Here is a 13755-nt window from a genome sequence, read left to right on the forward strand (position 1 = left end):
ATGAAAGAGTTAAGTTGTGCTGTTGTGCAGCTCAACCTTCCTTATTTTACAACATATAGTAAAGCCGTGCTCTATATAAATCACTGTTTTACTGTAACTCCTGGTTGTGCTGACTTCTATCTGCTGGCCTTGAAAGAGTTAACTTACGCTGCTGAGAATAAAAATAGGGGGGACCCCACACTTGTTTTTTCTTAAATAAATAAATTAGTGTTCATTTATGTTAATTAATCAATGGAGGGTCGATCCGGCAGCTGGGGGCAGGTAAGGGGACCCTCTGTCACCATCTTAGTGAACATGTATTTTGAGCCTTAAGTCACCAGATCGCCAATGCCTGTCATTAGTGGTGGGTGTATGGCTACTGAAATTATCCATAACTCACCACCTATCAAGCGCAGCTCCTCCTTCATAGTCACTTGATGCTCCATGGTGTTAATTTAAGCCCTAGTGGGTTTAGTCCCGGACGACAAGGGCATTCACGTATGTCCAATGTAATCTAGGGCTTAAAATTTCCCTATTCTGACCCGCAAAACTTTCCACAAACAATACTTTTCCATATATGGGACACTATGGGGTGAATTTTTATTGGTACCATTTTGTGCATATGTGAATTTTTGATCAACTTCTATTTCAATTTGTCTGTTATGCAATGTGACTAAAGTCAGCCATATGCATGAGAAAGTTCCAAATTTGTTTATTTATTTTCACTTTTTTTGTAAAATGGGTAGTGATTCAAATTTTTTTGTGAGAGGCTTATTGATATTAAAAATACAAAAACAACAAATAAAAATGTTTTAATGTTCATGTTACATTTCTAAATCCCCATAGGGGACAAAAAAAAAGCACTCACTTGATTGCTATTAGTGTTCAGTGCTATGCTTTGGCACAGCACTGATCAGTAATATTGGCCATCTACTTGATGGCAGACTATGCAAGAGGATCCTTGGGAGGATCTTCACTCACATCTTCACTCACTGAACCACCTATACTAAGTCCTGGAACTACTTTAGATGCCATGATCAGTATTGCTGATGTCCGCAAGTAGCAGTGAGGTCCTGGGAGCTGACAGCAGCTGGGACCCACCATTCATAGTTGGAATGCCGCCCAGGATATAAATGTATGACCTGGTGTGTTAAGTATTAGGGTATCAAGGCATACATGTTCTGTCAATGTTTTTAAGAGAAAAAATATATATTGTTAAAGACTTCCAAGACTTGCACTTCTTGATGTGTTTTAGGCCCTTTTTACAACTCTCCAACAAGAGGATTTAATTTGTTAGAAAATGGACATGGCTTTATCAAAGAGGTGGTATACACCTTAAATGGGACACTGTGTGACACAATTATGGAGCAAAAATTTAGTAAATTTAGGTCTAAAGTATGCCGACTGATCAATGGTTTAAACAAAGTCTAAAAATTGGACTAACGTGTAGCCTCAATTAATCATTAAAAAATATTTAAAAAAATGTCAATGGCATCACTTGTGTGACAAAGCATTCCCTGTATTTTATTTATTTTTGGTATCAGGCAATGCTAATTTTTTATCAGGCAAAATTGTCCACCGAATAGAAACATTTATTCTGTGTTTGACAGCCATTATGAAGAGAGTTATGCAAAGCCTTTAAAAATATGTCAAAATGTAATTCAAGCTTAACATTGCTGAGGGCTCTGGATATCAAAAGACTCTGCTCTGCTTATCTGCCATCTAACAAGAGTCCATTTATGCTGGAGTCCACAGGAAAAAATTGTGTTTCATTATGATAAACTTGTCACTTGTGCAACACTAAACTTTACCACGCTTTAATAAACAATATGAATGTAAGAAATCAAAAAATAATGATCTCTACATTGAAAAGATAGTAAAGATCAATATTTTCTGTCCGCGTGGTGTGTGAAATATACTGCCCGTTGTGTAATTAGCAGGAAAAGAGATTACACAGAATATTTTGCTGTGCCAGTTCTGTATTCAATAATTGATGTAATTGCTCTCTTTACTGTAATATGTATATTATTGGCTTATATTTCAAATAGCAAAGTAAAGAACTGTTTGTTGTATTTTTTCCTTTTTTTAAATTTTTTTTAATCCTTCTCAAGTAGCCAATTACAGGAACTTCAGAATAATGATATGCATACAGTATTTTGTAGCATAGTTTATATTATTAATATGTTTGCTAATTAAGTACATACACCATTGTACATTAATAAGAACCCTTTGGTACTGTCTCATGCATATGGCTGATTTGGGGAAAAATGGATAGCAGATGCGCTTTTTAAAAAAAAAATGTACTTCTATTGTTCTACAGCATAGAAATATATCTAAGCTCTGTGGGAATCACATATTTTCATCTCCAATTTAGAAAAAAGTGAAACCACCTAAAATTGCCCAGGATACAATAAAAAAGTCTTCTCAAAGAAGAACAGGGACCAGTAGGGAAGCATAATACATGGGCACAGAAAGTACAATACAAGGGAGTAGCAGATACAGTATGATGGGAACAACTGCAATTGCTAGATTAGTGGACACCTAGGGTAGTACAGTATGGGTAGTATAAGAGGTTAAATAGGTCAGCAACACTTTTGAAGGTGGATTATATATTATATGTAATGTCTAGTTATTTTGCAGAGTTAATACCACCACTACATCTCTTGTATGTATTTTGTGTATCATCTTATGTCCCCTGAGCAGGGATATATACATGATTTGCTCATGTATTTAAAAAAGTAACAATGGGGCCACATAATGACCACACATAACCACCATACTGTTACTAAAAAGCATACTATACACAGACAAATAATACCACCATAAAATGAGAATCTTGGGGGACATTTATCAATGTTTGCTTATGTATTCCTTTTTTAGTTCTTTTTTTTCCTTACTATTTCTTTGCATATGTGTGACTTATTTATCAACTGGTTTCAGCCTGTTGATACATTTTTATTTCACATAAGCAATAATAATTTATTTATTTTTTTGCTTTGGTAGTGGCTTTTCTGCTCCATGTCTGAGCTGGAGTCAATTTTGTAAGTTTTTTCATGTGATGTGACTTTTTAGCGACCTTCGCACTTGATAAATCTCTGACCACTGCAAGTCAAAAATCACTTTTTGCTTTAGTAAGAAAGTTTCTTTCTCTTTTATTTTTTATTTGCTTAAGGCACTGCAGAATCAAAAAGTTGCACAAAAAATAGAGTAGTTGCGAAGTTTTTGCGACAATTTTAAGCAAAAAAAATAAATAAACTACTAAATGCTTTGATAAGTGTCCACCATAGTGGTACTATACATCCACATCGTAGACCTTATTGGTCAGTAAACTTACATCCAATGACACATTGGCGACTTTTCTGACTTCTTTAATATTATTTTTCCTACCAAAATGCCTACCCAAGATGAAGTCTTCCAGACATAACTTGTGTCAACAATGTTTCCAATGCAGATGTTTTTGGCTTCCTGCTTCTCCTTATAGCATTCTTCTAAACTATACTCCATCTTCCACAAAAACTTTCCATTCTGCTGCCCCTCTTAAGTACTATCCCATCCTGCTGCTTTTCCCAAGTTCCTTATAGCTATAGTCATACTCATTAAAATAGTGCCTCAGATGGTGCTCCACACAGTAATGGTTTCCTCTTTTGTGTCCACTTACAGTAATATTGCCCCCAATACAGATAAAGTGTTGTCTTACTGTCTCTTCTTACACACAGTGCTCCTCATTTACAAAGACTGGAGTGTCGGTTAGGTTTTTTATTTTCAGTGTACTCGTCTTTTTTTTTTCCCTGTGATTTACTAATCTGTCGCATGTGTTTTTTTTTTTTGTGTCGCATGATATTAAATTCTGTTGCACGGGAATAAAAAGTGTTGCACTGGAAAAATAAAAATTATACCAAATAAATAAAGTAAAGTTACTCTGCACAAGGATGTAACTTTACATTCATGATTGTTAATGGGTTAACAACCCAAAAGTTTTTTTTTAAAATATATATATATAAAAAAAAAAAAAAAAAAATATATATATATATATATATATATATATATATAAATTAAAAAAAAATCTATTACATAATTTAATCATAAAAGCGTTGAGGGGTTAAACATGCTTTTAAAGTATAAAACAAGTAATTTAATCATGAACCACAATGGTCAGCTGTCCCTTCCTCAAAAACACTCAATTTTTCCATTTTCACTCGACCCCTGGGCTGTCGGTTTTGCAGAGTGATTTCACAATTACTCCGAGTGAATTTTCCATTTTGTCGGGTTAATGCCCATTTTTGAGTAAACCACGCCCATTTTATAGGTTACATTAAACTCTCCAAGTGTTTTTGAAAATGTAGGTTGTGCGCCTAAATTTTGGGCGCAGATTTGGTCGCACGCGGGATGCATCCAAATTTTGGGCACAATAACTGAGAAAAAACGTCGGTTCTCCTTTAGTAAATGAGGGCCAGTGTCTGCTTAGGGTCCAAACACACAGTGCCCCAACACAGAGTAAGTAACTGGCAAAAGTTAGGCAACCAAATAATACAAAAAATTTGTTGGTTGCTTAGGAATGCTTAGGGGTGACCAAAAGTGATAGCTATGTATACTTTTAATAATAGTTGGTTCACACAGCTGTTTAATGAAGTACCTATACCCAGGAGTGGAATGATTGCAAGGGTACATTCAGAAGAAAAAGTCTTCTACATGCACATTATGGGTAGGGGCAACAAGACTTTACAACTCTCTTGTGATGGTTAATTCATTGAAAGAGTTTAAATGAGGTCCAAGTGCCTTCCTTGAAAGCAGTAATATGTTCTAGATAATAGGAAATTATCAAGGGCTTTTTCTCATTGCCTTATACTTATAATAATTTTTTACAGAGTGCACACAGATTCCGCAGAAGAGAAAGAAAATGGCTTCTAATGGGTTTTAGCATCCCTGTGCATCAATGGAACTATATGGATCTGTTGTTATGTTATGATATATATATATATATATATATATATATATATATATATATATATATTGGTATACCTTCAATTTTATCTTTTTTTTTTGTCAGAATTTGTATGAAGGTAACAAAACACATAGTAAAGAACATATCTGCACTCCATTGAACTCAATTTAAAAATCATACTTCTAAAAATCTTACATGTAGTATAGTATAGTATAATAAAGTGTGTACTAGACTTTTCTACAGTTTGTAAGGTTAATACAGCCAATATTAGCATATTTATATATGACAGAATCAGCTGCCTTACCTTTTTCCATTAAACACTTGCTTTCTTTTACTGACTGCTGCTTTATTGAGAGTTGTCATACTAACCTGTAACATTTGAAGATAGCCTTCTTGGGGGTCACAAGGGAGTGAAGCAACACGATGGCTGTTACTTATGCATCTGACATTATTTTCTTTTAGAGAAGGAAAGATTTGTCGAATAACAGTTATTCTTCCAAGAGCGCTGTGCACAAGCTCCACTATTTCGGCATCATTGATTTCCTAGACCAAAGAAAGAAACAGTTGGTGTTAAGTGCTTGCTTGCTTATTCACATTCTGTACAGCCAGAACATCACATCTCTAAGATAGGATTTATGTGTCTCAGTCTGTGTAGCTAGGCGCTTGGCTGGTTTGCATGAACTTTGGCACTTGAACAAATCTAAAAAGAACCTGAACACTCAACGTGATAAATAAAGTAGGTTATAGGGTGATATAGAAAAGAAAGTTGTTATCCAAGCTATGTTATTTGATTTGTTGACCATGTCATATATACCTTTAGTATCTTTTAATACAACCTCTGCAAAAATGAATGGAATCACCACATTTCATAGCAGCTACACCAATCACAGATATAATATGAAACAATATTTATTAGACGAACATCTAGGTTTGCGGAACATGTTTGAAATAAGTAAAACTATATATACATATACATATATATATATATATATATATATATATATATATATCGTTTTACTTATTTCAAACATGTTCCGCAAACCTAGACGTTCATCTAATAAATATATATACATATATATTTATAATATATATATATATATATACGTATATAGACGTACAGTATGAGGGGAATTTATCATTGTATTTAGAGCTTTTTATGTATTTTTAATGAAAAATGTTGCAGCTTTTTTGCGCAAAATCTGATAGAATTCTTCATAGCAATGTCTACGGTTAAGTTTACCATAGAGCACTTTCTGCTGTAGAATCAAATTTATTATCTACGTTTTTTTTTTTTTTTTTAAAGCACTTTTCTTGCCCAAATATATATCACTTCGGAGGACACGTACCAAAGTGTCAGAAAGCATCTGAGAATGTGAAACTTGTGCTCCCCTCTGCACTTTGGAAATATAATATATTAACTATTTTGGGACAGTTAGGACTACTACTACTATTACAGACTCTGCCCATGATGGGAGTTATAATCCAGGGGCTGAGGGGCAGCTGGTAACCTCAGGCTGTTGCTGCTTGGTTGGTATCTGGCTGATTCTGAAAAAAGGGGTAACCCTATGCGTTTTTTTATGAATAAATAAAAAAAGTGTGTGGTTCCCAAATTTTTTCAGTATCAGCCAGATACCAACCAAGTAGCAACAGCCTGATGTTACCAGGGTGGGTGAGGATCGTTGTTACTGGCCCTCCCCAACCTAAATATCACCAGCATGGCATACAATGGCAAACAATTTTGGAAACTACACCCCTTAAGGAACGTAAAAAGGGGTACAGTGAGCCTTAATACCCCACAGGTGATTGATGAACTTTTCTTAAAGTGGGACGTGAAAATGAAATTTTTTATTTTTAACACTAAAATGCTGGTGTTACCCCAAACTTTTCATTTTGCCACCCAAGATTTGTAACCCCATTTATCTCGAGTAAGGAAATACCTCATATGTGGATGTAAAGTGCTCTGTGGGTGCACTAAAGGGCTCAGAACGGAAGGAGCGACATTGGGCTTTTGGAGAGAGAATTTTGCTGAAATGGTTTTTGGGGGGCATGTCGCATTTAGAAAGCCCCCATGATGCCAGAACAGTAAAAAAACAAATACATGGAAACTACACCCCTCAAGGAACGTAACAAGGGGTACAGTGAGCCTTAACACCCCACAGGTGATTGACAAACTTTTTTTAAACTGGTGTTACCCCAAATTTTTCACTTTCACAAGGGGTAATAGAAGAAAAAGCCACCCAAAATTTGTAAACCCATTTCTTCGGAGTATGGAAATACCTCATATGTGGATGTAAATTGCTCTTCGGGCGAACTACAATGCTCAGAAGAGGAGCGCCATACGGCTTATGGAGAGAGAATTTGGTTGGAATGGAAGTCGTGAATTTATAAAGCCCCCCATGATGCCAGAACAGTGGACCCCCCCACATGTGACCCCATTTTAGAAACTACACCCCTCACAGAATTTAATAAGGGGTGCAGTGAGCATTTACACCCCACTGGTGTTTGGCAGATCTTTGGAACAGTAGGCTGCGCAAATGAAAATATTTATTTTTCTTTTTACGGACAACTGTTCAAAGAATCTGTCAGACACCTGAGGAGTGTAAAAGCTCACTGTACCCCTTATTACATTCCATGAGGGGTGTAGTTTCCAAAATGAGGTCACATGTGCGGGGGTCCACTGTTCTGTCACCATGGGGGCTTTGTAAACACACATGGCCTTCAATTCCAGCCTAATTCTCTCTCAAAAAGCCCAATGGCGCTCTTTCTCTTCTGAGCATTGTAGTTCACCTGCAGAGCACTTTACATCCACATATGAGGTATTTCCATACTCAGAAAAAATGGTGGTACAAATTTCGGGGGGCTTTTTTCCTATTACCCCTTGTGAAAATGAAAATGAAAAAAAAAACACATTTTTAATTTTCATGTCCAACTTTGACAAAAATTTGTCAAAGACTTATGGGGTTTTAAGGCTCACTATACCCCTTGTTATGGTCCGTGAGGGGTGTAGTTTCCAAACTGAGGTCACATGTGGGTATTTTCTTTTTTGCGTTCATGTCAGCACCGCTATAACTATCAGCCACCTCTGTGCAAATCACCAATTTAGGCCTCAATTGTACATGGCGCTCTCTCACTCCTGAGCCCTGTAGCTCGTCCGAAGAGCATTTTACGCACACATATGGGATATTTCCGTACTCAGGAGAAATTGTGTTACCAATTTTGGGGGTCCTTTTCTCCTTTTACCTCTTAAAAAATGAAAAGTATGGGGCATGTTAGTGAAATGTTTTAATTTTTTTACACTAACATGCTGGTGTAGCCCCCAATGTTACCTTTTCATAAGGGGTAAAAGGAGAAAAATCCCCCAAAAATTTTGTATGGAAATACCCCATATGTGGCCCTAAACTGTTGCCATGAAATACGACAGGGCTCTGAAGTGAGAGAGTGCCACGCGCATTTGAGGCCTAAATGAGGAGGTTGCTTGTCTCCACCAAAACCCTACAGCAGTGTTTCCAAAACAGGGTGCCGCCAGCTGTTGCATGACTCCCAGCCTGCCAGGACAGTCCATGGCTGTCCGGCAATACTTCGAGTTGTTGTTTTGCAATAGCTGGAGGCTCCGTTTAGGAAACACTGCCGTATGAGAAGTTTTTCATTTTTATTGGTTGTGGAAGGGGAGACAGTGTGCCTCCAGCTGTTGCAAAACTACAACTCCCAGCATGTACGGTCTGTCAGTGAATTCTGGGAGTTATAGTTTTGCAACAGCTGGAGGCACACGGGTTGGAATCACTGAGTTAGGAAACATGCTCTAGCTCAGTGTTTCCTAACAGTGCCTACAGCTGTTGCAAAACTATAATTCTCAGCATGGCCAGACAGTCAGGGATGCTGGGCGATGTAGCTCTGCAATATCTGGCTCTTCAGATGTTGCAGAACTACAACTCCCAGCATGCCTGGACAGTCTGGGAATGCTTGGAGTTGTAGTTATGCAAGAACTGGGGAAGAACAGTTTTGAGACCGCTAAGTAGTGGTCTCCAAACTGCAGCTCTCCATATTTTTCAAAACTACAACTCCAAGCATGCTCAGACTGTCCTGGCATGCTGGGAGTTGTAGTTCTGCAACATATGAAGGGCCAGATATTGTAGAACTACATGCCCAGCATTCCTGACTGTCTGGGCATGCTGGGAATTGTAATATTGCAACATCTGGAGGGCTACAATTTAGAGACCACCGTATAGTGGTCTCCAAACTATGCCACTTCAGGTGTTGCAAAACTACAACTCCCAGCAAGCCCAGACAGTCAGTGCATTCTGAAAGTTGTATTTTGGCAACATCTGGAGGATCAGATTTTAGAGACCATTACCCAGTGGTCTCCAAAGTGTGGCCCTCCAGATGTTGCGAAACGACAACTCCCAGCATGCCCAGACAGCCAAAGGCATGCTGAGAGTTGCAGTTTTGCAACTTTCAGAAGGCTACAGTGAAGATCGCCTACCAGCGATCTTTACTGCAGCCTCCTCCACGGCACTTTATGGTCACACTCATCCATGCCGCCACTGCTCTGATGCTGCCCGGTAAGCCAGCCTTGCTCCCCCCTTCGCTGCTCTTGTTCCCCCCCCCCACCGCTCCGCCCGGACTTTGATCGGTGGGCAGAGCGGGGGAAATGAACTTTAACCCCGCCCCCAACTGCCATTGGTGGTCGTACTAACCGACCAATGGCAGGGGATAAGAGGAGGTGGCAGCTGTCACTGACAGCTCTGATCATTCTTTTTTTCCAGGCGATCGGGTCACCAGTGACCCGATTGGCCTCGGAAGCGCCGCAAATAGCCGGTCTGAATTGACCGGCGATTTGCGGTAATCAACGACATGGGTTGTCTCAGGACCCCTCTAGGCATTTCTACGGGATGCCTGCTGATAGATATCAGCAGTCATCCCAATCCAGGACACGAGGGCGTACCTGTACGCCCTCCGTCCCCAACAGGTTAAATGTCCTTTGTCATTTGGATACACTTTTTATACATTGTAGATAATACCATGATGATATGCATTTTTGTAATGTACTTTGGTTGAAAAATGTGTATATTTTTGGGTGAATAATGGTTTATACTTCATACCACTTAGGGTCCCTTCCCTGTCCAGGACTGTCTTGTGCCTGTAGCAATTGCCTGTATGTCTCTGTAACAAGACAAAATACAGGAAGTGTATGGGAGCTCTGTACTAATCATAATCTAATGTGGTAACACCCTCTCCATTTACTGAACTGCATGCAGTGTGAGCAACATATACAAGGGAATTGGGAGCCATAAAATTATGAAAACCAGGATTTGGGAACACAGACAGGTTCAGCACCAGTTAAAGAGTACTCCTGGAACACTTTTCTATCAATTGACAGGTACACTTTAAGGGAGTATTCCAGATGTTTTTATGCATTGCTTGGGTTGCTATAAAAAAAAGTTTAAAAAAACAAAAAACACACACACTTACCTACCTTGGTCCCTCAGGAATCCCCCTGTAAAGTCTGCTGTTTCCTTGCTGAATACTGTGGCTTCTACTTCTGATATGGGGTGTTTAGTCAATTACCAGCTGCAGTGGTGTCCAATGATGGCTGAGCGGGCTGTCCCTGAAGTAACAGCCACAGCATTCAGCAGGGGATCGGAAGATTTCACAGGGGGATCGTCAAATGAAAATATCCACATGTGCTTTGACAGTAAGTGCTATCACCCCTGGTCCTTTACCTTATGTGCAATTTTATTTAATAAATTAGTTGGGAGATATCATTGTTTCCTTACGGCTGTCATCTTTATATGTTTCATCAAAATGTCACCAGTGAAAAGTGTCAAAATCATCTTCAAGGCCAATGTGAATTGTGATTTATCACAAAAATGAATTTCATGCAATCATCGACATTTCATTAACTTTTTATTCAACTATAACCTTATATTTTCTCTTGATGTTAGTTCTGGTTTTCACTAGGCTTTTCTATTGCTATTCCATTCAGTTTATTATTACTTCTTCTGTTTTAAGCATTGATTGCTTTTGTCTTTCTTGGCCTACCCATACAGTACATTCTTTTTTTTTTTTTAAACTTTCTTTTTTGTTTATACTTGTTTAAAGGGGATCCCTAGACACGGTATACAACTTCCATGATCTTCCGTGGGCTTTTATGACAGCCTGAATTTTTGAAGGCATGATCTTTGCTAATGATAAACAATGTACTACATGGTCCAACTATCTGGAAGAGTGGTTGACAGATCAGCTTTGCAGGTTGGAGTTTTGTCATGAACCAGTTTTCTAATTTACATCATAAGTTATGAAATGGATTGAGCCCCAGGTCATGTTATTAAGTTTATATGAATTTTCTGAAGAAAAGGGGTATTCCATGTGTTAGAATTTTTTATAAGTTGCTTGGACCGTAATGACAAAAATAACAGAAATATATATATATATATATATATATATATATATATATATATATATATATATATATCCATCAGGGATCCCCCTGACTACTTTATTATCTTTCTTGTTTCACTCATACATTCTGCCTCAAATTTTATACATAGATGACTGATAACAACCAAAATATTTTGCCACACTCATTTTGCCCATAACAACCAATTACAGCTCAGCTTTTATTTTACTGGAGCTCATTAAGATTTGAAAGCTTTGATTGGTTGTTATGGGCGAAAACCAGAAAGTTTGGGTTTTTAGGCATATTGACAAATCATGGCGTCTGTGTTGGATTTCTATCTTGATGTAATTTGGTAATCCTTTCTGGTTTTTTTTTCATTAATGGTCTTTCAATTACCTATTTTCAACATCTTGACAAAGTCTACAAGTGCACCTTTTTAACTGTAGATGGTCTCCTAGCATTACTATTAGTCTCAGCCAGTGACAGGGCCTTAGATATAGAAGTGGTGCAGTGTATAAAATCATTGCATGGCCAGGTCCTCTAGTGGTACTAATAAATAGTGTTTAAAAAGTTGAATAAAGTGTCCTTTAAAAGAAAATAAGAAAAAAAAAATAAGTAAAAAAAATTACTGCAAACATTACCATAAAAAAGTGAGAAATGTTTTGTTTATTTTTTGTTCCAAAACAATTGAATAAAAAGTAATCACATGTCAGATGTACCCCAAAAGGGTATCAATAAAAGTTAGTCAAAAATTATCCTGCAAAATACAAGCCTTTATACAAGCTTCCTTAAAAAGAGTAAAATGTTCAGAAATGGACATGTAACAACGTGATGGAACACCCAGGCTCCCTGTTCAGCGTGAACACTAGTCTCCGTAGCTTCTAAATGAGATTGGGTGGCTGACACCTGACTAGGTCTGTCTGGATTTTTGCTTTTCTGTTTGTGCAGTACTGGGCATTTTCTTTTTGCTCTAGTCTTGCTGGTATGCTTGGATCATGGCTCTCCTGTTCAATGGAGCTTCTGTTGTCTGCTCTGCTCCATTGCCTGCTTTGATCTTTTCAGAGCTCAATGATGTGTTGAAGTGCTGCTGAAAGTAGTGGAAGTAAAATCTATTCTGCATGCAGTGTAGCTTACTCGGGATTAAAGGACTACAGGAAAAATAAGTAATAAACTGCTTTGTGGATTTGTAAAGAATTCCTCTTTTTTTCCCTCTGGAACTGTTACAAACTTTTGAAATTGTTACAAATATTTACACTGATGCCAACAAATGACTCTACTAATACATGAAGTAAGATTTAACCCTCTGTTTAAAAATTCAATAAAATGTCACAAACATTCATATTGAAACTGCTCTGGTGATTAATAAGGACCTAGCTTTTTGTAGCACTACATATTGATGTCAACTAGTAAGTGACAGCTGCAGTCCACACATTGTATACAAGTTAATATACTGTTTTGGACTGTAGCTAGATAGTTAAAATCCAACTGAAGACCTATAAAACGTTTCCAGCCTAGCCCTAGCTTAACAATTTAAAGATGCAGCTTAATTTTGGCCTCAAAGGGGTACTCCACTGGAAAACATATTTTTTCAATCAACTGGTGCCAGAAAGTAAAACAGATTTGTAAATGAGTTGTATTGAAAAAATCTTAATCCTTCCAGTACTTATCAGCTCCTGTTATGATCCACAGGAAGTTGATTTCTTTTTGAATTTCCTTTCTGCCTGACCACAGCGCTCTCTGCTGACACACCTGTCCATTTTAGGAACTGTCCAGAGTAGGAGTAAATCCCCATAGAAAACCTATCCTGCTCTGGACAGTTCTTAAAATGGACAGATGTGTCAGCAGAGAGCACAGTAGTGAGGCAGAAAGGAAATACAAAAAGAAAAGAACTTCCTGTGGATCATAACATCAGCTGATAAGTATTGGAAGGATTAAGATTTTTCAATACAACAAATTTACAAATTTTTTAATCGAAAGAGAGAGTAGTCAGCACTAGTGGTATTTGTGCATATGAGGAACCTGATCATGTAATGAAACAGGAGCCATGATGGTAATAGCTATTTTGTGCCGGGATCGGCGCGAAATAGCTATTACCATCATGGATCCCATTCAGTGCTGGTCTGATGCAATTTAACACCTACCTGGCGTCCCTGCTGCTGTAACACCCTCCTGAATAAAGTCCGAACAAGAGAAAATCGTGAGTGTCCCTGTCTTCATTCTTGTCTTATGGTGTATTTTAATTTACAAATCTGTTTAACTTTCAGTTGATTAAAATTTTTTTTTTCCAGTTGAGTACCCCTTTAATGATGCAATTATTTTTTTCAAATTTGCATTTAGTTCTTTTTTCCCTCCTGGCCTTTTAAAATTCTTGACTCTTTCAATTTTCCACCCATGGGTGAAAAGCCATGACATCACAAATTTTACCAGTAAATCTATG

The 13755-nt window shown here is 37.7% G+C and overlaps 1 protein-coding gene across 4 annotated transcripts in view; it reads right to left on the reverse strand.

Moving 5' to 3' along the window:
• The window catches only part of GRID1 (glutamate ionotropic receptor delta type subunit 1), a 1339076-nt gene that overhangs the window by 346478 nt on the left and 978843 nt on the right, over positions 1-13755 (reverse strand). For all 4 annotated transcript variants that reach the window (XM_056530786.1, XM_056530787.1, XM_056530788.1 and 1 more), the window contains exon 6: positions 5291-5464. In XM_056530786.1, the coding sequence (XP_056386761.1) occupies positions 5291-5464 (174 nt within the window). The remainder of the gene's footprint in view (positions 1-5290; positions 5465-13755) is intronic.

The sequence above is a fragment of the Hyla sarda genome, chromosome 7, assembly GCF_029499605.1.
Source record: "Hyla sarda isolate aHylSar1 chromosome 7, aHylSar1.hap1, whole genome shotgun sequence".
In the NCBI taxonomy this organism is placed as follows: Eukaryota; Metazoa; Chordata; class Amphibia; order Anura; family Hylidae; genus Hyla; species Hyla sarda.